Below are 27704 nucleotides of genomic sequence, written 5' to 3'. Positions count from 1 at the left end.
TTCTTTCCATCAGGTTACCTTAACAACTTTGGTAAGCAAACTGCTATGAGTAAAATAGTCCAGACAGTCAGGCGGGAGGCTAGGAATGCACACACACTCTTACATTTTGCAGGGGGGCTAGTTGTCACTGACTTCCGCCATCCTAGCTGGCTGCCTTGTGGAACATATACCCAGCGCAGACAGTAGACACAGGAGTCTAGCAGAAGATTATGCTTGAGTTGCACATAATTCAGGGGATTCTGAGGGATGGCACTCTCTCCCTCTCCCTGTACTTCTGCAGTTTTGGAGGGCATATTTTGTATGCCTTCTGGAAGTGGACTAAATGCTAATAGAATGTGACTCAAGAAAATGGATTTATGCATCTCATAAATATTTAATGAGGTTTTAAGGTCTTATGGCTTGATCAAAGAGGTAAAAGTGGAGCTTCTCTGTCTTCTAATAAGACTTAACATGGTAATTGTTTTCTAATGAAAAAGTGTTAAAATATACAAGTCTTTTCTATGATCCAAATATCCTTAGTTCCTGAGTTTGAACTTAGTAGTGACAGTTTGGATAGCAAGAAACTTATCTGAAAATTTATCAGAATCTGCATGGTTCCTGGATTTGGATTTGGCTAGCAAAGAATTCATGAAGACTTTGTACATTCTTTCTTTTCTCAGAGGAGGTGAGAGCGCCTCCTATGGCTAGATTTCTCTTCATTAAGAAGTGGCAAGATTGTGACTTCACGAAGGTCATGGAGCAGATCATTATAAGAACAGGACTAGGAAAAAAAGGAATTCATCTGAGTCCGGGAATCTTGCCATGAGGCCCCCCTGTACCCTAACCAGTTAGGGTCTGTCAGCACTTCTTTATAGTGCTCAGCGAAATGAACAGGAGACCTCAGGAATCAGTGGTAACTATGGGAACCTTGACTAAGTACTCAGGGAACCCCAAGGGCTTGGCATAGACAGTATTGGTAAGGGTAGAGCTGAGTATGTTTCTGATACCTTTGCAATAAAAAACCTGTACAATAGAAAGATTTAAACTTAATTCCAGAAAGAATTTTTAACTTGATTAGTTATATTTTGAAGAAATGTCATATGGCCCCAGTTCGCATTTTTTTATATCCCCTTTTTGTTTCTGTGAATAATTGTCTTGCCTTGGTTACTTGCTATTTACCTTAAACTCTTTACATTACACGAAAAGCATTTGCACAGGGATGGGGAGCGGGGAGCAAATGTTGCAGGATATGTGGAAGTGGAGAACGTGAGGAAGAGAAGAGGCATTCTGAGTACCTTCGAGGTGTGCACATCCCTGCTGTGGCCCCACAAGCTGAGACTTGGTGCTGGGTTGTGTGTCAGGCCTAGCAGTCAGCATGCAGACTGGAATTGGTGGGAGTGTTTCCATTTGCATCGATGGGATTTAATTTTTTTCTTTTTTTAAAATTTACTTATTTATAAATTATATACATTGACTGTTGTACTTACATATTATGAAAATTATAAAACATAAGATTTGAAATCAGAAACGACAAGATAAAAATAAACATGTTTTTTCTAATATTTTCTCCTTTTTTATTTTTAAATTACAGTTTACATTCATTATTACTTTGTATTAGTTTCAGTTGTACAGCATTTGATTTTTCTCTTTAAGCAGTTTTGTTCGAGTAGTCCACAGAGGCTGATTTCTGTCATTGTGCATGGCATAATTTTATTCTGTTTATACTTAGGTGGGTTTGCTGAGTTCTCCCGTTGTTTCCCTGGCCTCTGTGAAGGAAAATCCACTCTAGTTCCTACCTGCATTTCTCAGCCGTGCTTACCGGTTGCCAACATTGGGCCAACCCGAATTCTTCCCAACCTTTATCTTGGCTGCCAGCGAGATGTCCTCAACAAGGTGGGTGCTTTGAAAATGTCCTTCATTGCAGGGTTTATTGTTAGCAGCTGGAGAAACAGTGATCGCCCATGCGCTGTGGTGTCAGACACACCTGGCTTCCAGGAAGGAAGTACACCCTTCTCAGGGTGACTCCTGGCGAGCGCTTACATCATCTTTTGGAGTGCTGTTTTGTTTGATGTTAACGATTGCCATAGGAAACCCACACTGTTGTCATATTTGCTTCTTCCTCATAGGTCCAGGAGACCTGGAATAGGACAGGATTTTTCAGAAGTTTAGCCTTCTTTTCTTAGTGTATTCATTTTTCTGTTTTAATAATTGGGCACACTCGGGAAGGCTAGTACTTCCTGAAGTCACATTCAGAAGTGTGTGTACTTACTGCAGCACACTAGAAAGGGGCTCGGGTGGGCTTGGGTTGAGGAAGGACGTCATGGTGATCGCTGGCTGGAGGGGCAGGGGATGTGGTAAAACGATGGCAAGGATAGGGATAAGGGTGCACTGCAGGCTGCACTGTCTGATGCTCATTGGAGCAGTTTGGTTGAGAAAGCAGAGGGAACCGCATGGTTTCTTGCTGGAAAGGCTGTGGGCTGTACTGAACAAGGTGTGCCCAACAGAGGAACCACGTTGTTGAGGCTGTTGTATATAATGATACAAGCATAACAGTAGTAGAAAATCTGTCTGCCTCCACAGCTTATATATCCTCTTAACCCAGTGGTTCTCAACCTTCTGGTCCTTTAATACAGTTCCTCATGTTGTGGTGACCCCCAACCATAAAATTATTTTCGTTGCTACTTCATAACTGTAATGTTGCTACTGTTATGAATCGTAATGTAAATATCTGATATGCAGGATGGTCTGAGGCGACCCACAGGTTGAGAACCGCTGTCTTAACCAGTAGTGATAGAAAACAGTGTTCTAAGTGCTCAGAAAAGTGGTTTTTCTCTAAAACCTCTAATTTACATCACCTCTAGTTGAAAAAGCAATCAAAGATATTCATTCAGCTGTTGGCGATTTTCAAGTGCTGCTTTGCTATATGAAGGCAGAACCTTAACATTTTTTCCTTGAGGAACTGAAAGAATTGGGCCGCCTGTGAAAGCAGCGTCCAGATTGGCTTGCATTAGCAGGGAAAGCCAGGCTTTCCAGGAGGAAAAGTACCGTCATTGGGCAGCCATGAGGCATTCCGTTTTTGTTTTTTCCTTTTTTTTGTTCTCAAAACTTCTGCCTCTTTAAAATTTTACCTTGACACTGTTGTTACTCTATCAGCTCTTACTGTGAGATCTGCCTGTTTGAAATTTGATAGTTGATGCTTGTACTGAGCCTTTCTGGTGAGGTCACAAAGCATGTGATGCTTATTAATTCTCTTTTAGAGATAAGCAAACCATGTCACAGAAAGCAAAATTAATTTCCTAAAGTCACATGCCTCCCTAGGGCAAAATGGGAGATGCTTTATTTAAAATCTCAGATCAGAAAATAAATGAATATAAAATTTCTAGTTAGGGACCCTGTCCACAATTACCCCAGTGAAATGCAACCAGTCACCCAGCAGGTGATTTCACACATCATTGTGTTACAGATCTCTTTAGTTATCTTTGACCCTAGATTAAATGTCACATTCATTTTTCTTTTTTTAATCTTTAAATTCTTTATTAGTTAAGGAATTACAAATGTGTCCTCATTCCCCCCCATTAACCCCCCCCCCCCCCCGCCACTCATGCTCTCATCCCTCTGTTGTCCATGTCCATTGGTTTGGCTCATATGCATGCATACAAGTCCTTTAATTGATCTCTTCCCCTTACCCCCGCCCTCCCCTACTTTCCCTCTGGGGATTAATAGTCTGATTGCTGTTCCTCTGTCTTTGGATCTGTCCCTGTTCATCAGTCTATGTTGTTCTCTATATTCCACAAATGAGTGAGATCATGTGGTATTTATCTTTCTCTGACTGGCTTATTTCACTTAGCATAATGCTCTCCAGTTCCATCCAAGCTGTTGCAAAAGGCAAGAGTTCCTTCTTTTTTACCGCAGCATAGTATTCCATTGTGTAGATGTACCACAGTTTTCTAATCCACTCATCTGCTGATGGGCACTTAGGCTGTTTCCAAATCTTAGCTATGGTGAATTGTGCTGCTATGAACATAGGGGTGCATATATCCTTTCTGATTGGTGTTTCTGGCTTCTTGGGATATATTCCTAGAAGTGGGATCACTGGGTCAAATGGGAGTTCCATTTTTAGTTTTTTGAGGAAGCTCCATACTGTTCTCCACAGTGGCTGCACCAGTCTGCATTCCCACCAGCAGTGCAGAAGGGTTCCTTTTTCTCCATACCTTTTCCGGGTTTAACAAATGAGTTAGTTAATCACTACGTGAGTGCCCCCAAAGTGAGAGCAGTTAAACTGTAGTGGAGGACAGGGCAACAGTTTCCTCATTTTCACTGGCTTCTAAATATGTACTAAAGTCGGTCCATTGAGAGGAAGTGGTCGTAGGAAGTTCATGGGTGAAACAGTTGGGACAGAGAGTATGGAATACCGCCAGAAAGCTGTTTTATTAAAACACATGTGACTAGGGAGTGGTGAGAAAGAAGAATGTGGTAGGCGGCCGCTCTGAAAGTGGTGCATAGAGGTTTAGCTCTGACTTCCAGGTTCATTGCTGAGAAGAGTCTTCGTGCTGAAGGGGATTTCAGAGATCCTCTACTCAGCCTCCTCCATTCGATGAATGAGGAAGTTGATATTCCACAAATGTCAAATGAATTCCCTATGATGAGTCTTAGAATCAGATTGGCCTCTGATCTTCCTTCTCAGCTCTCTGATTTAAACTTTCCAGGAGGAATAATATGCTTCTTGAAGTTCTTCAAAGATAAAGATTTTTTAATCTTTACTAATAGTACATTCCTTTTGATTAAAATTTAGAAACTAAAGTCTTTAAAAACAGCACCCATAGGCCACTGATTTTATCAGTCTTTTTTAAAAAAAAGTGACACCAAAATATGACAAAACCATGCCACAGAAATTTTGTTAGGAGGGTTATTTACCATTTAAAATTCTAGGCTCTTTATATGATTGTGCTTAATCCCCATAATGGCATTAGGAGGTAGGTTGGCCATGTACCCAAGATTTTGTGGCTAGGAAGTCATTGGCTTTAAAGTTGGTCAGTGGCAGAGATCAAATTCAAACCCAAGCTACTCTGGCTTTAAGTCCCGTGTTTATAGAACATCAGAAGTACCCATCTTCTGGAAAATGGAACTTTCTATAATAGGCTGTTACAAAGGACTGACAAATCTTAACAGTCTATGCAATCACAACTGAGATTCTCTTTCCCTGCGTTTTCCATATATTTTATACCAGCATTGCCCAAGAGAAATGTGATGCAAGACACAAACATAACTTAAAATTTTCCAATACCTTTATTAAAAAAGTAAAAGGAAGCAGGTGAAGTTAATTTTAAACATTTTATTTATCACAACATATTTAGGATATTACTTTAACATGTAATCAATGTAAGAATTACTGAAATGCTTTACATATTTTGTACTAAGTCTTTAAAATCAGGTGGGTATTTTATAGTTAGTTACTGCACATCTCAGTGTGGACGAGCCACATTTCAGGAGCTCAGTCACCACATGTGGCTTGTGGCTGCCCTACTGGCCAGTGCAGGCCAGTGCTCTCAATGTGTATTAATTTTTACTTATGTCTCAAAGACATGGCTCTTGTGTAGAAGGCCATAAGAAGTCATTGGTAGCAAAAAGAATACTTTTATTTTCCTTTTTCCATCACAACTGTACTTTTGTTTCTTACAGTCTGTTCTTTATCCTCTAGTCTTTGTACTAGAGTTGGACCAGGAATAGCTTATTGTACTGAAAGTAGTTTGCTGATGCCCACTCAGAACTGAGTGGGATTTGAGCAAGAATCTCTAGTTACTATGTCAAAGACAGAAGTTCTTGATCGCTTCTCTCCCTTATCACTTAAAATTTCAAATAGACTTTTGCTTCTCACTTAACTACATAAAATGTGACGAAATTGCCTACTTCAAGTAGTTACTAAACCAGAGCTGTGCCTGTCATGAGCCACCTCAGCCTCTTCACGAAGCAGCTCTACTGTCCCCTCTTCCTGTTTTAAACAGTGTGCTGCCAGCATACTTTGTGTAGCTTCTGCTTTTGGTCCTTTACCATGCAAAACTGGGGTTGCTATGCTACCTTACTGTTCTGCCTGCCACAAGGACTCCTGCTACTTTTCTCTCTTGTTTTCTTACTAGTATAAGGGTTAGACAATACCCCAGACACAGTATAGCCAAATGCTGCTTTCCGGTTTCTGTATGACCTAGGAAGACAAAGATCATCAAAATTTTCGGTAAATACACAGCATTTATTCAGTGTCCACTATGTGTAGAACACCACAGTGTGCAAATTGGTTAGACAAGACCTGTTCACTAAAGAAGAATTCACAAGACAAGGTGATTGGCAGTGTCACTCCCGACACTGAGGCAGAGTGGCATAATGACCGGGAGCCAGCGTTGGAGGTGGCAGTTTTGCATCCCAGGTCTCCACTTACCAGCCAAATCACTTTAGCCAAGTTACTGAATCTTGGTTTCTTCACCTGCAAACCATAATGATTCCTGTCTCTTAGTGTTCATGTGTGACTAAATGAAATGACATATGCCAAGCACCAAGCACTGTGCCTGGTTTATAGGGATACTCATTATTGTCATCACAAGGTGGGTTATACCAGTTGCTAGGGTAAGTGGTACATACAGTGGGTGTGGTTGGTTGAAAAGGCTAGATGGAAAAAGTAGGAGTTAAGGTCAGTTTTGAGGGCAAAAGGAGTGGCTCGTGCAAAATTATTCACTGAATTGACTTCCAAAAGAAAAATTACAATTCCATTATCTAGAATTGCTGTGATTTAATGGGACATCTGTTTTCAGTCTAGCTGAACACGGGAGACTTGACCAAATAGAGTGATTTTATTAATGCTTTACATTAATCTATATTCTATCTATTACTCCACAGTCTATCAACAGATTATAGAGTTCATATTTAAAAATTAGTTTAACTGCAGGGGAAAGTTTGTTTTATGGTTCAGGAGAAAAAAACTATTTTTTAAAAATATATTTTTATTGATTTCAGAGAGGAAGGCAGAGTGAGAGAAAGATAGAAACATCCATGATGAGAGAGAATCATGGATCGGCTGCCTCCTGCAAGCCCCTACTGGGGATTGAGCCTGCAACCCAGCATGTGCCCTTGACTGGAATTAAACCTGGGACCCTTCAGTCAGCAAGTTGACACTCTATCCACTGAGCCAAACCAGCTAGGGCAGAAAAAACTTTTAATGGGAAAAAATAGTACATGAAAATCATAATTAATAATAAAATTAAGATTTATTTTGAAGGTTTTTTAAATTATGTATTGAATCCATTTTTAAAAATTCTTAGGGGATAATCTCTTCTACTTTACCGCATGAACCCTTTTTATTTCCAGCCTGCTACAGTTGGTATAATTTTTCTACTTAAGGCCAATTAGGGGAAAGAACAGTTTGAATTAGTAAAAAATATACATTATAGGTTTTAAAAAATATGTTTTTATTGATTTTAGAGAAGGAGGAAGGAGAGGGAGAGATAGAAACATGGATGAGAAACATCATCCATTGGCTGCGTCCTGCACGCCCCCTACTGGGGATCCAGCGCACAACCCAGGGAATTGAACGGAATCTAACTGGTGACCTCCTGGTGCATGAGTCGATGCTAACCAGGGAGCCACACCGGCCAGGCGTAGCCTTTTGGGGGGAGGGGGCAACAGTTTTATTGAGATATAATTCATAATACCATATGATTTATAAGCTTTTTTATTGAGATATAATTGACATATAGCATTATGTGACCACCTGTTTTACAGGTGAGGAAACTAAAGCTGAGGGAGATTAGGTAGCCTACCCCAAATCATTCAGGTAATAAACAGTAAGGTGCTAAGCTGTGCTCTGGTTTTCCTGGGGCCGGTAGCCATGTGCTTTTCATTATTCCATGCACACTGAGTTCATCCACAGGAACAGGAGAGAAAGTAGAGTATATCGGTACATGTGCCGGTAGAAGGGTAAATGTGGTAGCAGAAGTTTATTGAAATTTGCTTTTGTGAAGGGCTTGTATGCATGCATATGAGCATAACCAATGGACATAAGACACTGGGGGGTAGGGGAAGCCGGGGTATTGTCAAGGGCGGGGGGGGGGGAAAAAGGACACATATGTAATACCCTTTGTAATGCTTTAAGCAATAAAATAAATAAATTAATTAATTAAAAAAAAAGAAATTTGCTTTTGATTGTTCCAACTTTTTCAGTGTAGTAGGAAACACGACCAGCTGTCAGCTGACAGTGAGGATGAAGGAGGACCTATAGAGAGTTTGGACAGAAAGGGAAATGGATGGAATGGCATCTAGGAGAGAGAAAAAGTGAACAGACCAGGGAAATAGAATGATTGCTGAGGAGCAGTGAGTTCAAAGTGAGATCGGCAGTGTTACTGAGTGCTTTTCCTCTGGCCATGTTCAGCACATGGATTCGCAGATGTAGATGAGGTAGAGAATTAGATTTAACCAGGGTTGTAATCCTGCCACATGCGTGTGAAGAAGCAATAGTGGGACAAAGGAATTGAGAGTGAAATCAACAGTGATTATGATTGACCACAGAATTTAAGCTGGGCAAGGAAGGAAGACAGGAAAACATTATGAGGATGAAGGACAGATCCAAAAGGGGTAGGATCAACAGATTATAAGTCCTGGGGGGACTGAAGGATTCCAGGAGTAGTGGGACAAGAGAGCACGCTGGAAGGAGGGAGGAGTCCAAGAGTGAGTTGGTGAGGTCGAGTTTAGGGAGGGTTTGTGGTTATTGGTAACGGCAGAGACCAGACTAGGTCTCATGGGAGTGAGTGGTTAAGGGGAGGAATTTAAAGGACTGAGAGGCCTTGGTGTTGAAAGGATAGTTGAAGACAGAGAATAAAGAGTATTTTATCAGTACAAAGTATCTATTAGCAGACTTTGCACAAAGTTGAGCTAAATGTTAAACAGTATAACATGATTGCTCTTTGGAAACTTCAAGGTTATGATGTTTAATTATGGAACACAGTAATATTCAGTTGTGTATGTTTTACACAATATTCTGAAACAAAACTGAATGGTAACATAAATATCTTTATAACTTAGTAAGAAATCGTTGACATCCAGCTATGAATAAAAATAATCAGAGGTAGACCCATTCTTCATAATTGTAATTCCATTGCAGTTCCATTGTCAGAACATTGACACAGACGCCCTCTCAGCTGTTCATATGCATATAAGAATGATCAGGGGAGCAGGTTAGTGAATAGTGATGTGAAACTTCAGCAAAACTTGAGCTGACTTTAGAGATGCACTGGAATCTCCACCTGATGCCCTCAGCAGGGGACCGCCTGGTGGGCTCCTGGCTGCTGCACATCTACTTCCACCATTGCTCTTATACCTGTTTAGGACAGTGTGCTTATTATTATTATGTACAGTAATTAAAACATTACATACACCAATGAACTATGAATGAGGGAAGATAATTGTTTTTCTGTGACCTAAGCTAAATGTTTTTGAAAGATTCAGGAAAGACAAATTGCTTTACATTTTTTTTCTGTCTAATTAGGTGGGAGGAAGCAACTGAAAAATATTTAGGGGACAGTCATAATGTAGAAGGATTCTGTTCTCATATTGTTTCACAAGTTCTTGCCCATTAAAGAAATGGAAACATAAGTGGTAGATGCATTTGCTTGTGATTTGCTTAAGAACTCCAGTCAGATAACCTATAAAAATAAAATCCATAGTCCTACATCAGAAGTTAGCAAATTAATGTACATATATTTGTTTTTAGTTAAAATGTTTTAAGTACATATGTATCATTTTATTGATTTTTCTCCTTTAACTGACTTTTCCCAAAGACATAGTAACTACCAATCCAGATGAGAGGGTCCTTATTTATGGTATTTAATTTAGTAGCCAAATAATATTTAAATTTTATATGGTGACATTTTATGATTTTTGTTTGCTTTTTGTTTTTAAAAATGACCATGTTTAATTTATTAAATCCCATCTTATTACAAAAAGAATTTCAGGTAGCAGCTGGATAATTGATTTAATAAAAAGATTTTCTGTAAATAAAATTTTTATAAATCAAGTGAAATTAATCCATTTTTTCTCACTTTGTGTTTAAATTATTTTATTATAACTCAATTTCAACACATTAATATCTTTCCCTTCCTCTTTTGCCAGTTATCTAAAATAAAGCTACTATTTAAATGCACCTTTTTATGGTACATTGCTTTGTACGTATGAGATGCAAACGGTGTGGTAAACCTGGATTACTGATGTTTCCCAAATGAGGCCATAGCAATGCATCTGCAGTTTGGTGATGGCGGCCGTCAGTGTGAGGACAGTGAGGTGCACATGGATAACCCGACCCCAACAGCAGGTCCCAGTGTCAACATGGCAGAACGACCAGCACTGTGTCGTCTACTGACTGCAGCGGAGGTGACAGGAGGGGGGAAAGAAGGCAAATAAGACTTGGATAAGTCTCTTCAAATAGCCATCTATTCTTACCTGGGAGATACAGTAGTAGGTGATCTCAGCTACATGTACAGTTTAAAAGCTGTGGTAGTAAACACCATGATGACCTTCACCGCCTCATGTGAGACCTTCAGAAGACGGGCTTGGGCACAGCTGGAGGTCGGCCACTGTAAGAAGCTCGCCTAGTTCCAAAAGCTGTGTCTTGACATTGTCATCTCACAGTTGAGATAGGGTTGCATATATAATCTAGATTTATTAAGTCAACCTTTTATGTAAAATAAAATACGTTTATTGTGCCAAATATGGCAAATGAAGGGGTTAGGGAATTGGCATGTTTCAGGAAGGTGAAGGAAGAAAATGACCTGTCAGGTCATTGGGAAAGATTTGTAGAGGAGGTAGCATTACAAGGAAAGGAAGAATGGCCAGTTGCTTGTAAGAGACTTACTTAGGCTTAGAGCATGTCCCGAGAGGCAGCAGTGGCTGACAAAACAAAGCGGGTTGTATGGGCTTGCCTGGAAAAGGGTAGACGGGTGTCAGTTGAAGAAACACGTCTTGAAAGCAGCTATGTACCTGGTGCTGAGGGTAGAAAAACAAGCAAGGATCACTTTAAGATCCCACTACCTCACTACTTAATAGGAGAGAGAAGCATTATCTGCTCATTATAACATAGCATGCTGGTGCTTTACTAATGGTGTGGACAGCCTACTTTGGAAGGACATAGAATGCAGTGGTTCAGTATGCAACCATGGGAAAGAGTTCATAGCAAGGTTAATTTGAACAAAGTAGGAAGAGTGGAAGCGTCATCAGCACGAGAAACAGGGCCTGCTATGCACAGGAGTGGTGCGAGCAGCAGCACGGAGGGGTGGCTGCGCATGTGATGGTGGGGATTTGGAGGTTGTGGGCCCTGGAGCGGGCAGTCCAGAGAGACAGTGACATTAAAAGTGTGGATGAAGCATTTAGCCTGTGTTAATGATCAGAAGGATACTCTAGGTCAGCCATGGGCAAACTACGGCCCGTGGGCCTGATCCGGCCCGTTTGAAATGAATAAAACTAAAAAAAAAAAAAGACCGTACCCTTTTATGTACTGATGTTTACTTTGAATTTATATTAGTTCACACAAACACTCCATCCATGCTTTTATTCCGGCCCTCCGGTACAGTTTAAGAACCCATTGTGGCCCTCGAGTCAAAAAGTTTGCCCACCCCTGCTCTAGTGTGTGTTCAGTTTATGGTTTGTAGAGGAAAACACTGCAAACTTCAAGAGGTCCCTGGTGGCTTTATGTTATCACGATGAGGACTGACCACTGACAGTAGTGACTGAGAATGGAGGGAGGAGGATAAATGGGGGGGGAGGGGGGAAGGGGGTGATACCAAGAGGATCTGGCACCCATTTATTTGGGTGAGGGGGTCGTGAGAAAGAAGGAAAGTCAAACGAGCCTGTTTTCTAGCTCAGGTGTCTGGGTGGATGTTATTACCACAAACCAATTTCAGATTACAGAGAGGAAACAGGAATTTGGGGCAGAGAAGGGGGAAAGATAATGTGTTGAGCTTCTGACATTTTGAGTTTGAAGGGCCTGAGGAATATCAAATAGAGATATCTAGTAGAGAGTTGGAAATATGGATTAGAAATTTAAGAATCATCAGGATGTAGAGTTGATAATTAAATCTTTGGAAATAGATTCAGCCTTTAAAACGAATATTTAGAGTGAGTAGACCACCTAGAACTGTCCTAGAGAACAACCAGCATGTTCCGTTTGGGAAGAAAATACTCTTGTATGTACATGTATTCTAAAGTCATAGTAAAGTTGTGGTTTTATATTCTTTGTTCTACTTGTCTCTCTAGTAACAAAGTAATTGAGAACTGACTGTGTTAATGATGTATGACCTTCAAGCATACTATTTTAAACAGCCATTTTTGCCCTTAAAAAAATTCTGGCTTTATCTTAAGTCTTTTTATAAATGTCACTGGGTTTTTGGATTTTACCTATTGAATGAACCATGAGCAGTTTCTAGGAAACTAGTATTGAATGAACTTTGATTATTTCAAGGAAACTGGTAATTTTTATCATTGGTTAAACTTTACTCTTTCAAAATGATGGTGCTAGTATGTTACTAGTCATTTTAATTGCTCTTTCCCTCCATAGGAGCTGATGCAACAGAATGGGATTGGTTATGTGTTAAACGCCAGCAATACCTGCCCAAAGCCTGACTTCATCCCCGAGTCCCACTTCCTGCGTGTGCCTGTGAATGATAGCTTTTGTGAGAAAATTTTGCCCTGGTTGGACAGCTCTGTAGATTTCATTGGTAAGTAGCTCAAGTAATATTACAGTCTTTTGGATTGTAGTCTCATGTATGGGTGTACCCCCTCCGCCTACCCCTTTTTTCCTTTAGAGAAAAGAAGCTTATTTCAGAGATTTCAAAGGTCTGAAAACACATATGATGCTGCTTATCTCATTCAGTGGCCAAGGTGACGTGTGTGCCATGCTCTCCCCAAGGGACTGGCCTTCTGACATTCTAGTTAGCTGAGCACTACCACAGTTTAGCCTCATAGGACTGTGATTGTGTATGCAAGTGTTTTAAAATCAGTTAAACTTTCGGGGTTACATTTCTCACCCACTTTTTCCAAACCTATAAAATACTGTTGGAAGCTGGTGGCTTTCCTTACCAGGTAAACTGTTTTTGCCTTGCTGCTATATTTTTCCCAGAGAAAAATAAAATCCTGTGAAAACAAAAGATTTCTATCCCTCAGTCCGTGTGCCAGTAATTTCAAGTAGTATTGGATCTAATAAAATTCCAACACACACACACACACACATTCCAACACACACACACACACACACACACACACACACACACACTCACTCACACACACACTGCTTTCTTTGGTGTTAACTGTGACAGGATCTCATCTGTCCCATGTGGTTAGTCCTGGAGCCACCCTTCCCCGCAACCCGACTTCTAGCTTGAGGTGCTGTTGTGTCATTTTGTGCTGCAGGATCAAGTCTGCTGGTGATGTGTCTGCAGTGTGGTCCTCGAGGAGAGGTGAACAGAGGAGAAGCATTGCTAGCTCTTGAGCAGCACAACAGGGTTGACTCTCGATGTTCCAGATGAGGAATTGTTGTTGTTTTCCCCCCTCAAGGCACATACATTTGAGTATTCTAATCCACAATTGAATACTCTGAATTGGTTATTGTAATTTTTAAAAAAGAACTTTTAAAAAGTGAAATTATGTAAATTAAGCCTCTCACTATATATACTTCCTGAAAGAGTTCTCTTTTTCTCAAGATTCTAGATTGCCAAGTTTTTCATCTTTAGTTAGGATACATCTGTGAAGCATCTTAAGATAAAGGCTTAGCTATTTCACCTTAAAATAATCACAAAACTCCCAAGTTGATCCCTCCCACTGTACTTCTAGGAAATATTCAGCATATCATGTAATTTCTGCCTCTTTAAAAGATAACAATTATGATTAATGTGCTCATTGCCTATCACATTGGTCCAGAGACGTTTGGCTCTAATTTCAGCTAAAAATAAAATTTCAGAATCTATGTAAGAGAGCCTTATTCTATTAAATCGTGACAATGTCTACGCTTTAGGAGGGTTAATGGAAAAGAGAATATGAAGAACTTTGCCCTCAACTTATTTTCTTTCATGGGAGATATTGGTGTCATCCTGCCACTTTTAATTCATATAAAAGGAACTTCAGCATGTTCCAAGTTGGTTAAATACACACACATACATAATGTGATTTATTTGTAGCACCCAGTCATTCAGGGCAAACTCTCCAGCCCCATTCTGGAATTAGCTGTTTTGAAGATTATTATGAGTTTTTTTCCCCTTAGAGCTGTACTCTGTAATCTCAGTTATTACTACCTTCATGTTAGCCTTTGGAACTTGATGTCCTCACCGGTTCCCCCTCACCCTTTACAGCTGTTATTTTCTCGCCCTTTTTTAACCTAGATTTTACCCCTGAAGTGCTGTGGTGGTAACCTACTTTTTAAATTCCCAGTTTTCACCATCAAGCCTACTTGTCCCTCATTCAGGAAACCACAGAGCCTCCTTAATTGTCCCCAGACCCTCCAGCACCTTCACCCCACCTCTGAAACCTTCTTTCTGGTTATTTCCTGCACCGCTCACGAGCGTCAACCAGGACAAACTGTCTTCTGAGCAGCCTGCCCTCACAGAGCTTTCTTACATACATTTCCCTTCTCTCTGCCAGGTCTGTGTATATTTCTTCCTTTGCTTTAAGAATCAGTATAGCACTCACTTCTGCCAAAAAATATGTTCTAATGAACCCCACTCCAGTATAATCACTTTTTAATTAGATTTTTAAAGTACATCATCAAAAAAGTTATAATTGTAAAAACAGTGTAAGGGAAATGCAGAATATTTGTAATACAGAGAAAAGGAAACCTCTAACCTCAACATGTTTACACATCTGTTATCATGATTGTTGTTTTTTCCAACCTTTTCAAATTTTTTCTAAAGATTGCTTTTTTAAATATGTATCAGCCAGCCAGCCAGACAGTATTTACCATGTGACCAGTGTTAAACCCTTTGGGGGTAATTTTAGAAGCAAGACCCTTCTAGGTTCTTATCTCTAGTTTTGAGATAATTAATTAAAATAATTAGAGAATACTGACAACATAAAAAAATAAACTTAGCCTACTTCCAATAAGAGTTTTTTTAAAGTAGTTTTTTTAAAATTGATTTTACAGCGAGGGAGGAGGGAGAGAGACAGACAGACACCCATGTGAGAAAGAAACATCAGTTGCCTCCCACACACGCCCCTCAGTGTGTGTGGATTGAACCCTCAGCCTGCGTATATGCCCTGACTGGGAATTGAATCCACCACCTTTTGGTGTATGGGATGATGCTCCAACCATCTGAGCCACACTGGCCAGGACTCTAAAAAGAATTTGAAGCAGTTTACAGTAAGAGATTGAGATCAAAAGACACATATTCACACACATTAAAATGGGACAAAGGGGAAGCTTGGGAAGGTACAATAAAATCTGAATCACAGTTACCTATTGAAATAAAGTGAAAACCTTAGCTTTGAGCTTCTTAGCAGCCAAGACAGAGGGGAAATACTAAGAGCAGTATAGGCTGAGAGAAGGAAGAGAACTGTGTCAGTCCAGTAAGGCATGGGACTTTATGTACATGGGTTTGTATAATATTATGCTATACTAGAGGCCTGATGCACGAAATTAGTGCAAGAGTAGGCCTTCCTTCCCCAGGCTGCTGGCACCGGCTTCCCTCTGGCACCAGCTTCCTCTGGAAGGTCATTGGTCTAATTAGCATATTATGCTTTTATTATTATAGGTAGTATTTGTTTCAGTGTTGCTTTGTATTAGTTTATTTTATTATATTTGATTTCCCTATCTAAAGGGAAACTGCTTGATTGTCCATATACTATTCAAAAGCTCTGTGGTGTTTTGTAAACAATGAAAAATTAATTATACAATAGAAATTTGTAATATAACAGAGGTAATAAGATTATTATTCAGCTGCCAGAGCAGATTCCTTGGATATCTGTTAATTACAAGAATTTTAATATAAGCTTTGGTAAACCTTTGGTAGTATCAACTAAAACAAGAATTCAAAAAGAAGAATTTAGCTGCATGGCAGCAGCTCATGGTAACACACAGGTAATTGTTTAGAATTGAGGCAGTCATCGTACTAGTTACAATATTAGTTGCCTCCAGGCTGTGTGGAATAACTTCATCCACTCCCACAAGAATGCTATTAAAGCTCCTCAACAGTGAGAGATGGCAGCACTGTTTGTTGAATTGCCTTGGTTCTTGGTTCTAACAGTGCCCATGAGTCCTTCTACCATGTTACGGGGAGTTAAGATGATGTAATCATACAGTAACTTCTGGATATCAGGGAAGGGATAACAATTCTCTTGGTCCTTATTAAAGTGACCTACCAAACCTAATTTATAGTATATTTTGATTTTCTTTCCTCTTAAATTCAGGAAATAAAGTTGAGCAACTTCATGACATATAGAAAAGTTTCCTAACAAAAAATAGGGATACTATAGGTTCCATGAGTCAGCATTTTATTTATTTATTTATTTATTTATTTTTTAATCCTCACCCGAGGAAATTTTTCCATTGATTTTTAGAGAGTGAAGGGGAGATGGAGAGACAGAGAGAAACATCGATGTGAGAGAGACACATCAATTGGTTGCCTCCTGCACATGCTAAGCCTGCAACCAAGGTTGCCCTGGACCCGAATTGAACCCCGGACCCTTCAGTCCGCAGGCTGACGCTCTGTCCACTGAGCCAAACCAGGTAGGGCATGAGTCAGCATTTTAAAAGTACTTGACTTGGCTTCTTTTTATGTTGTGATGTGATACTATTATGATTAAGTCTGTCTCTGCCTCCCTATTATATAAATAGTAACGTATGGTACATGTTTGAAATGAAGCTATTCTGAAAAATTTAGTATCTCATATATCAAACAATTACGTTATACACCTAAAAGTAATATAATGTTACATGCTTATTATATCTCAAAACTGGAAAAAAATTTATTATTTCTTAACTGGAAAAGCGGTTGAAGTAACAGACAAGATAGGAAAACAAAATATTAGCTAAATCTTAAGATTTTGGATATTATTTTTTTATGCTTTTCTGTATTTCTGAAATTTTCTACACCGAACAAATAGAATCATGTAACCATCATGTATTATTTATACTCTGGAAAGTTATTAAAATAAAAAAATGTAAGAAATACATGGTGAAAAGTACTGAATAAGTCAGTCAACCTGAGTTAGGGACAAATTGCTTATTTAACAACACGGTTGGAACTTCATTGTAATGGTGGGGAAATTATCTTCCCCTCTCTCCTTAACAGACTATTGAAAGGAAATATCTGTAAATAGCTAAGATGCACTTTGAGTTGTCAGATGAAAAGCACTAACCCTTCTTGGATTTGACTCCTACAGAGAAAGCAAAAGCCTCTAATGGCTGTGTCCTGGTGCACTGTTTGGCTGGGATCTCTCGGTCTGCCACCATTGCTATTGCCTACATCATGAAGAGGATGGACATGTCCTTAGATGAAGCTTACAGGTAAGGACAGACCCTGTCTGTGTGATTGACTTTTCATATGCCCTGAAACATGGGGAGGTCTGAGGGTGGGCAGCCATATTAAAGCTGATCATGATTATTTTAGTCACACTCTTTACAGGTGACTGGATTTTTAAATGATCTTTTCAAAGGTTGGAGAAGAACGCATTTTATAATTTAGCATGAATTCTCCCCAAACATGTCAAATGGATCCTCAGCTACTTTTTATGTTTATAACAAATCCAAACAGATCTCTGTCCCGTTATGTGAATTTTATTATATCTTTTCCTAATTGGGGAAGTATCATTTATTCTCATTTAAATATGAGGGAAAAAGCTCTAGAGACTACTCATAGAAGTTCTGCTCTGCTTCAGCCTTTGTGTCTCCTTATTGTGATGAAGAAGCCTGGTACCTGCAGTGCTGTCAAACTAAGACTTGTCAGGCTCCATGCACTGAGTAGAGCCGCCCGGGTTTGGCAGTGTGATTCCTACTGGGCTTCCTTCCCCTTTTCTCAGAAGGCGGGTGGCAGTGACCCTAGCACACTGAGGACTGGGGTTTTCTTCAGTAACTGGAGACTCTGAGTTCTCTGCATATCTTATTGGAGACCTTTTTTTTATTCCAAATTGGGGGAAAAGAGAACAGCTTCCATTTGAGGAAGGAGATGGAGGAACTGGGTCCACCATTTGTCGGCATTAGTTCCTCACCCTTCATTCAGGCTCTCCTCCCTAAGTTCCTCCTGCGCATGCAGACGCCAGGAGAAGAGGCACCCTTACATCATGTACGAAGTCTTATTATGACGTCTCTACATTTATACCTGTTACAGTTGAGCCAGTTATTTCTGGCTTTGTTAATTTGGTTTAGATTACTTGATTTCCAAGGAGTTTGTTTTTGATTTTTCTCTTTCCTTATTCAAATATAAATTTTCAGTGTAATTTCACTCCCACGTCTTCTGAGGAATGTCCATGAGGGCCAGGGGCCAATAAAGAGTTTATCTACTATCTCTTAAGAGTATTTATTTCAACAATAAAACATAATAGTTATTATTACTAGTTTTGATCCCTCAATGACTTTTCTTTAACATGGTGGTGACCTTAGACCTGGTTTTGAATCCCAGTGCCATTACTTAATAGCTCTGTAATTTAGGCAAGTCACCTAAGGACTTTAGGTACCTATATGATGGGGTAATTATGCCCACCTGACATAGGATGGTTTCAAGGGCTAAATGAGATAATGCTCTATTAACTTGATTTAATGCACTAGCATAGTGCTCATTGTAGCTGTCATGTTGAGAACAAAGAAAAGGAACTCAGAAACGTGTGCTTTGGTGCTCTGGCCATCTGATGCCTTGTCTTTTGGTCATTAACTTATAATGTGAACTGTCTTGAGGAAGTGACTTTGGGGATTTTGAGAAGACATTACATTGGGAAATGGAAGATGGGAAGTACAGTGGAAACTTGGTTCTCAAACTAAAATAGTTCTGGAAGGCGATTTGTTCAAGAATGGATTTGTTAAAAAATTGAATTAATCCATTCCAGACCCACAAACCTTTCTTATTACAGTACATGTCTAATGCACTGTTTACTCTATAAATAAACACTTCTTTTCTTAAATTTATCAAAGTACCCCTACTGGCCTTAAACGAATCACTTTCAGCACTCGTTCCAGGGGTATCTTTCAGGTCAGTATGCAGCATCTTGGCTTTTTCACATGTCATTGCCTCTCCCTCCCCTCCAGCTAACTGCTTTTTGTTTATCCAAATCAAAATTTTTCTATCTCTTCAACTGCCTGTGATTGTTGTTTTGTGACCACTTGCATACCCTTAGCAACATCAGCCCTCTTGATGGCCTCTTTATTCTTTAAAATTGTGCTAATGGACGATTTGCCAGCGATGAAAGCAAACAACAAAACCAGAAAATATTCACAGCACAATTTGCTTAGATGTTAACCAAGGTTTAGCTTCTTCGGGCATTGTCTCCTTTGTGGCCTGAGATGCTTTTTGTCATGCTGAGGTATCAACATGAAAGGGTTGCCAGGTTGAGAACTGAACTGAAGTTTTGTTAGACAACCGAGACATTTTCTCTGAACAACTTGGTCGAGAACAGAAATGTTCGAGATTGGAGACATTTGAGAACTGAGGTTTGACTGTAGCTGTTCCACTGCACTTCTTTCTGATGGTAGCACCAAGGGTATGGGGTCCTAGTGGTGAGGAAAGAACCATCACATCTATTACAATTGGAAGCTTTGGGTCCTTGAAAATAAAGCTAAAACTAGTGCTTTGGGGGACCTGGAAACCCCCTCTCTAGCATGCTCCAGGGACGTTATAAAATAAAGCTCCCCAGTGTAGAGGCCCTTCTGTTCTCTACTTGAGGTGTCTGCCTGATTAAAACAGTCATCTTCCAAAGATACTTGGGAGGGTGAGTCTAATACTTCCCCATCTCATTTACTCACTATTCTTTAGGATAAAATATAGTTATAAAATTCAAGGTGTTTTTTTCTTCCCCTCTCTTCATAGATTTGTGAAAGAAAAAAGACCTACTATATCTCCAAACTTCAATTTTCTGGGCCAACTCCTGGACTATGAGAAGAAGATTAAGAACCAGACTGGAGCATCAGGGCCAAAGAGCAAACTCAAGCTGCTGCACTGGGAGAAGCCAGGTGAGCCTGTCCCTGTAGCCTCAGAGGCTGGACAGAGGAGCGAGGTGTCCCGCAGTCCACCCTGTGCCGGCTCTGCTACCTCAGAGGCAGCAGGACAAAAGCCTGTGCTTCCTGCCAGTGTGCCCAGCGTACAGCCATCACTGTTGGAGGACAGCCCACTGGTACAGGCGCTCAATGGGCTCCACCTGTCCTCGGACAAGCTGGAAGACAGCAATAAGCTCAAGCGTTCCTTCTCTCTGGATATCAAATCAGTTTCGTACTCAGCCAGTGTAGCAGCATCCTTGCATGGGTTCCCTGCATCAGAAGATGCTCTGGACTACTACAAACCTTCCGCCACTCTGGATGGGCCCAGCAAGCTGTGCCAGTTCTCTCCAGTTGAGGAAGTATCGGAGCAGACTCCAGAAGCCAGCCCAGATAAGGAGGAGGCCAACATCCCTAAGAAGCCACAGACTGCCAGGCCTGCAGACAGCCAGAGCAAGCGATTGCATTCAGTAAGAACCAGCACCAGTGGTGCCACCCAGAGGTCCTTCTTATCGCCACTGCATCGGAGTGGGAGCGTGGAGGACAACTACCACACCAACTTCCTTTTTGGCCTTTCCACCAGCCAGCAACACCTTGCAAAGTCTGCCGCTGGGCTGGGCCTCAAGGGTTGGCACTCAGATATCTTGGCTCCCCAGACCTCCACCCCTTCCTTGACCAATAGCTGGTATTTTGCCACGGAGTCCTCTCACTTCTACTCAGCCTCAGCCATCTACGGAGGCAGTGCCAGTTACTCTGCCTACAGCTGCAGCCAGCTGCCCACGTGCAGTGACCAAGTCTATTCCGTGCGCAGGCGGCAGAAGCCCAGTGACAGAGCCGACTCGCGGCGGAGCTGGCATGAGGAGAGTCCCTTTGAAAAGCAGTTTAAACGCAGAAGCTGCCAGATGGAATTTGGAGAGAGCATCATGTCAGAGAACAGGTCGCGGGAAGAACTGGGGAAGGTGGGCAGCCAGTCTAGCTTCTCAGGCAGCATGGAAATCATTGAGGTCTCCTGAGAAGAAAGACACTCGTGACTCTGTTGACAGTTTTTTTCTCGTTCACAAAAAATATTCCCTGTAAATCTGAAATATATATATGTACATACATATATATTTTTGGAAAACGGAGCTATGGTGTAAAAGCAAAAGATGGGTCAACACAATTGTTCTCAACATCTGCATCTGAGAGACCAGCTAATATTTCTCTCAACAAAAGTGTGAGGGCAGATGCTAGCGTTCCCCGTAGACGGATAAAGCAGTTAGTTATATGCAGTGAATTGCACATCCTCTCGTTCTCACGGAGTCACGTTTTATTTGGTGTTGGAGGGCAGAGTCCCCTTCCGTTTTCATGTTGTGCTACAAGATGTCAAGTTCTAGTCCTTGTCCCGTCCTCCCATAGTGCACCTTAGCGCTGAGACTGAGCCAGCTTGTGGGTCGGGTGGGCAGGCCCTCCTAGGGACAGACCCTAATGGTAAATCCAAGAGAAATGATCACATCCCAAGCTGATTGACAGGTCCAAGCTCACCGCACAGCCGAGTGACTCGCGCATCATTCTCCTGTTCAGACCATTAGGGGCCTTGCCAAGATCTACTTTAGAGCAAACCCAGTACCTCAGACAGAAAGTCGGGACTTTCACCACTACCGCGTCTGGGAGCCCGTCTTCTCGGCATTGTGAATAGGCAGGTAGCTAGTCACACTTTTCAGACCAATTCAAACTGCACAGATTTCCAGTTGGGCCTGGATGGAGGTAGTTAATATTTTCTTTCCTTCTCAGCTTTATGAAGAAAGAGAAGGGGACCCATCTAGGATTCAGTGCAACAGCCAGGAATCTGGCAGCATAATGATTTAAGCTAAGTTGGGAGGCTAAACAAGTCTACCTCCCTCTTTATAAATCAAAGAACTGTTCAAAATGGGGTTGGTACTCCTTTAAGGAAAGATTAACTTGGTCCAAAGCCAGATGTGAATTCACTTGGGTGGTAGCAGAGCAGCAGCACCTTCCGATTCTCAGCCAGAGCAGGTGCTTTTCACTTGTTCCACTGCACAGGTACATTTTGTGACAGTGTGGCCTTTTAAGGGAAACTACCAAGAGGGAGAAAAACTATAGAAAGATTGAAGACGTTTGTACAGTTGCTGAGGAGAAGCAGGAAACTTATTTCTCAGTGGTTATTTTCCCCCTTAGCATGTGAGAAGGGTGGTATTTTTATAATTTCCTTAGACTTTCAGATTTACTAATCGGGCCGAGAGCGGCTTTAGTAAGCAAGGAATGTTCAGAATAAAACCATATAGGGAGGTGAGGAGAAAGTGGTTGAATTTTGTTTCGTTGTGAGCTGAGTGGAAAGCCATAGTCAAGCTATTCTCAGAAAATATCCCCAACATTTCTTTAGTAGAAGGGACCTACAGCAATGGGTGGGACCAAGGTGGTTTCTCAGTCCTTGACCTACAGTCACTATGGAATCAATCCTGGCAGCTGAAAGTAGGAGGCGCTGAGGACAAGCACACGAGTGATAGTACATCCCTGCTTTTAAACGTCCTGGCTTAGGTTTTTGTCAGCTACAACATGGTCCTCCTTTGAAGCCTTAATTCACATCAGCTTTTTTGGGAAGGGGGTGTGTTATCATTGTTCTTTACTGTAAGTGTAGCTACTTGCTGACTCATATCTCAGGTTTTTCTGTGTTTGAGAAATGGACAGTCTTTTGACTAGGATGTGACTTAATGTTTCCTATGGTGACTGCTAAAACCAGCATAGAATGACATGATTTAAAACTGACTTGATCGTAACAATTAACATGACTGTTTGTGCACAGATAATGTGCTATGATGTGGGTTTAAAATGAAGGCAGGAGAATAAATTGCATAGGGAGTGGGTGCATTGTTACCATATTGAAAAAGTTCTGTTAAATCATCTGAGTTAGTTTTTCTTATACTTTTACATTTTGGGTATAATCAGACATTCTCAAGGTTTTACACAGTAATTTTTGATGTGTTATGTATACACACACAGATGTGTAACAGAGTTTGGTCACAACTGTTGAACGTTTTTAAGAAATGAAAGCAGTAGTTCCAACGTTAAATATGTTTCAGGAAGGTTAGGGCACTTGGTTTAGATATCTGGGCAGAAATTTGCTGTCTATCATATGGGATTTCTCATGACCATGGTCCCCTTCCTTCTTGTGACTGTGACGTAGTCATACACTACAACCTTTAGTCCTTGATCATGAATGTCAAATCATCAGTTCTTGGAATCAAGACTACCATGCTGAGGGGGCAGCCTGGGAGGCAGGTCCTGGAGCTACGTGGGCGTCTGCAGACGGTGTGGTGGCGGGCTCTCCTCAGCATGTGATCCCAGGGAAGCCTGGAGTCTACTAGGATGATACAGAACAGTGATTTTAAAGAGCAAAACTAGACTTTGTGTGAGAAATGCTGGGAAATGGTTCAGGACATTTGTAAAGTGAGGTGGAAAGACTGTATAAATGTTTAATATGAATATAGTGTTCTTCTGGAGTAAGGCAAGCTGTTGAATGGTTAAATTGTGCATTTCTCATGTTGATGTGTCATGTGTGTTAATACGATGAAATAAAATCAAAACTGGTACCTGTTTATACATAAATATGAGAAAGGACCTCTCTTTGCAGCTATAAACTTGGTGGGAACAGCAATGTCAAAATTGTGAAAGGAGCAGTGGGAGAACCTCTTACGTCAAAGAGGATTTAGCTCAACATGAAATGATGAGGTCATCAGACATATTATGTGCTCCATCATTCACATGAAACACTGGGTCATTAGCATTTTCAGCCAGCCTTCCTTCTTCCATGTTTATACCAGATGCACGTGGTAAGTATTTGCTGACTGATCGCATCCAGAACAAGTCCTGGGTAGAGATTAAAAAGGCCAGCTACACATCTGTGGTACACTTTAATGTATATAAATGGTGCTATACTTCTTGTAGGAAAAACCGAGGAGGAATAGTTATTAAAGATCTGTTCTCCATTCTTACCATGTACATCTTGAAATACATATATTTTATTGATTTTAGAGAGAGGAAGGGATAGATAGAAACATCAATGAGACTGAAACATCAACATTGACGGAGGGCCTCCTGCATGCCCCCTACTGGGGATCAAGCCCGAAAGCTGGGCAAGTGCCCTGACCGAGTATTAAACCAGAGACTTCTTGGTGCAGAGGTTGATGCTCACCACTGAGCCACACCAGCCAGATGCTACATACATCTTAATTACCTCTCTGCCTATAAATGACGCTGGACTTCCCTTCCGTGCAAGCCGGTGAAGTAATGATGAGAATAAGAATTACAGGTAATGTCACTTAAGTTGGCTGTGAAAGCTTTCTGTGTTAAAGTTCGATTTAAGAAAATGTAAAAGAAAGAAGGACTCGACTGGGCCAGTGAAGACTAGAAGAGTGTGCTGGCTACAACCTGGCAGAAAAATGGAGGTGGGTGTGTGGCTAGAATAAAGGAAATACGGAATAAACCTGCCTCGAGATGGAAGGTGGCAGGGGAGCAGGTATTTCAGTGAGAGGCTCGGAAGGAAAAGGTATAGATGTTGGGAAGGCCGGAAGGTCAACCAGTTACTAGTTTAAATGCAGACAGATTTGGGCTGAGTAGGCTGGTGCCGGAGGACTAGTTTGGGTCTGACAACTAAAATGTGACCAGGCTTTAGACTAAGGGGAAATCAGGTATAGATGTGGATTAGGGTGTGCATAGTGGGACTAATTGACAAACTTTTTACCCTTAAAACCTTCACTGCCATGTTATTTTTAAATACTGTCTGCTGTTGTTTTTCCAACACTAAGGCGGAATGTTTCACGTCTAGTAAACAAAATTTGTCTAGGTGCTTTTCTCTATTACTCTTTTGAGTCTATAAATGGAAGAGGGAAGTAAGTTATTTCCAGCATTCTGTGGGGCCCATTCAAGACTAGACACTTCCAGCCAGGGCTCTTCCACAACTCCACTGCCCCCTCACTCCTGAAACATCCAAAGGCCAGGTAGGTCATCGAGTATTAACCAGCAGACATCAAGCATACCTGTTACTTGAAATAACAAATCACCCAGATTCCCGGAATCCAGTGGAAAAAGTAAAATATTGAGTAGAGAAAGCACAGGTAACACCAAGTTATCAGAGAACCACTAGGAATGAGCAGAATAGGGAGGGCTGTTACAGGAACTGACCTTAAGCAGTTAGTTACAGCAGCTGGTAGAAGTCTCAGTTCAGCTGTTTTTTCTTGGCCTGAAGTCACCGGGCAGGTGGCCGGGCGAGAAGCTGGATGTGCAGCGGGGAGAGCCAGTACAACTGAAGCCTGCAAGCAACACGGTGGACCCAACATCCATCTCACCAGAACCCAGCTGGCCTCTCCTCGGAGCCTGCGTCCTCCCTGCTGCAGATGACCTGAAGGAGCCAGTCACACCTGGCTTGCGATTTGGCAGAGCAGCAGGCCGAGTTCCGAGGAGCTGGGGAGCTGGAGAAGCTCTGGGCCCAGCTGCTGTCCACCGGACCCATGAAATGTGCATGAGATGCAACATGGCCCGACCCACGGCAACTCCCAGCACTGAGCCTGGGCCTGGCATTGTTTCCCTAACATGTGACATGCAAACTCCTCTTGTGGCCAAACCTAACTGGAGCCCTAGCCGGTTTGGCTCAGTGGATAGAGGGTCGGCCTGCGGACTGAAGGGTCCCAGGTTCAATTCCGGTCACAGAACCAGTGGCATATGTCAGTCCCCTAGGGCATGTACCTTGGTTGCGGGCACATCCCCAGTGGGGAGTGTGCAAGAGGCAGCTGATTGATGTTTCTCTCTCATTGATGTTTTTAACTCTCTATCCCTCTCCCTTCCTCTCTGTAAAAAATCAATAAAATATATTAAAAAACAAACAAACAACAACAAAAAAAAACCTAACTAGAAATAAACAGGGAAGGGAATTCTGGGTAACACAGTACAGACAGTCCTCGGGTTACAACGGACTCAACGTACGTCGTTTTGTGGTTACATCGCCATTTCCCATTTATATATATTTAAAAAAAAGTTCTGTCATTTCAACATATGTACATATGTGCTTTATGTTTTTTATTATTTACCACAGGTAAAGGTCAGGAATTGTTATCTTTCTTTTAATTTTTTTACTGTTTCACTTCATTACTGCTGTGTATGTGCTCCATGTGAGTGACGTAGGTGCTTATGTAGGTGGGTTCTGAATTACGGCAAAAGTCACGTTACGTTGTGCCGTAGGAACGGATCTCCGACGTAACCTGAGGACCTACTGTATAAGTTAGCCAAGGGGACAATATTGTGAAACTACCACACACCATAAATATCGAATTAACTCGTATTCTTTAAAAATACATTGTTCTCCTCTGCTGCTCTCCAATAAGTATCTATTCAGGACTGTACTCTAAGTTAACACCATGTTTTGTCTAATTCATTTTACTATGAAGTAAGTGCAGTGAGGGTGATGGCACCTGAGCTCTTTATCCAGCCCTGTAGACAACAAGCCCTTCCTTCTCTGAAAGCTACAGCAAGTCCTTGTGTTCGGAGCTGGGTTCTGTCTTCAACAGGAACTCAAAAGAGGACAATGATGGTGATGGCTTTAAAATGCCACTTACTGTCAGTCCAGGTGAAGGGAATATGAGTGTTCCTTGTATTATAATTTTCCACTTTTCTGCCAGTTTAGAGATTTAAAAAATGAAGTTAGAAAAAAAAATAGTAATGAGAGTAGGTGGGACCTAGTATAGCCGTGTTAAAATGTATTGTGAAATTATAATATTAATATAAAAAACAGCATGAAAGAGTATGCAGAGAAAGATCAATAGGCCAGGGAGGGCAACGAGTATTAACCAGCTGACAGTAAGTGGCATTTTAAAGCCATCACCAGCATTGTCTTTTTTTTGAGTTCCTGTTGAAGACAGAACCCAGCTCCAAACACAAGGACATGCTGTAGGTTTGGGATGATTAGAATAAGTTTAGTATGTGAAAGAAGGGAGTGCTGCCCATCAATGAAGGGAAGATACGTTATTCAGTCATTAAGATCTGACCACCCAAAAGGCATTATGATGATGAGCTTCTTTCACCAGTGTGGCCCCAGCGAGGTAAGCGCATAGCTCCCCGCTCCCAGCTCACTGCTTCGTGTTCCTCCACGGTCCCCTCAGACCACTCCATCTCCTCAGGCTGACGTCTCCACTCACCTGACCAGTGCCCAGGAAGGCAGAATGGGTGCTGGGGTCATCCTGGGAAATAGGTAGATGCAACCTGGCCTCTTCTCTGGGCTCTGGTTTCCAACTTGTCTTCCTGACTCAGAGGGAATGAACAATTTTGATATTATTTTGGTCCTTAGAAAATCCTAGAAACTGTTGGTGTTTTCCTATGTCTGAGTTTTTAAAAATTATTTTTTTTCCATGTAGCTTAGAATATTCCTGTTTCTTCTGTCATTCAGAATATAGTTCTGAATACTGTCCATTCTGGACTATATTGTACTCCATTGATCTTTCTCTGTTTCAAGCTCTTTATGTCCTACAGTTTATTCTGGGTTCTA

At 41.2% G+C, this 27704-nt stretch overlaps 1 protein-coding gene across 5 annotated transcripts in view; it reads left to right on the top strand.

Moving 5' to 3' along the window:
• Positions 1–23776, top strand: part of DUSP16 (dual specificity phosphatase 16) — a 118337-nt gene extending 94561 nt beyond the window's left edge. For 4 of the 5 annotated variants that reach the window (XM_014451701.2, XM_023750039.1, XM_023750040.1 and 1 more), the window contains 4 exons: positions 1709–1872; positions 12566–12725; positions 17377–17500; positions 20010–23776. In XM_014451701.2, coding sequence (XP_014307187.1) covers positions 1709–1872; positions 12566–12725; positions 17377–17500; positions 20010–21186 — 1625 coding nt within the window. In that variant the 3' untranslated portion in view covers positions 21187–23776. Of the gene's footprint in view, positions 1–1708; positions 1873–10128; positions 10387–12565; positions 12726–17376; positions 17501–20009 lie in introns of those variants that run through there. The other variant, XM_023750041.1, reaches the window with a different exon arrangement.
• Positions 23777–27704: the final 3928 nt, after the last annotated feature.

Source organism: Myotis lucifugus, unplaced genomic scaffold (genome assembly GCF_000147115.1).
Source record: "Myotis lucifugus unplaced genomic scaffold, Myoluc2.0 scaffold_10, whole genome shotgun sequence".
Taxonomy (NCBI): Eukaryota; Metazoa; Chordata; class Mammalia; order Chiroptera; family Vespertilionidae; genus Myotis; species Myotis lucifugus.
This window is presented reverse-complemented; position numbering and strand designations above follow the sequence as displayed.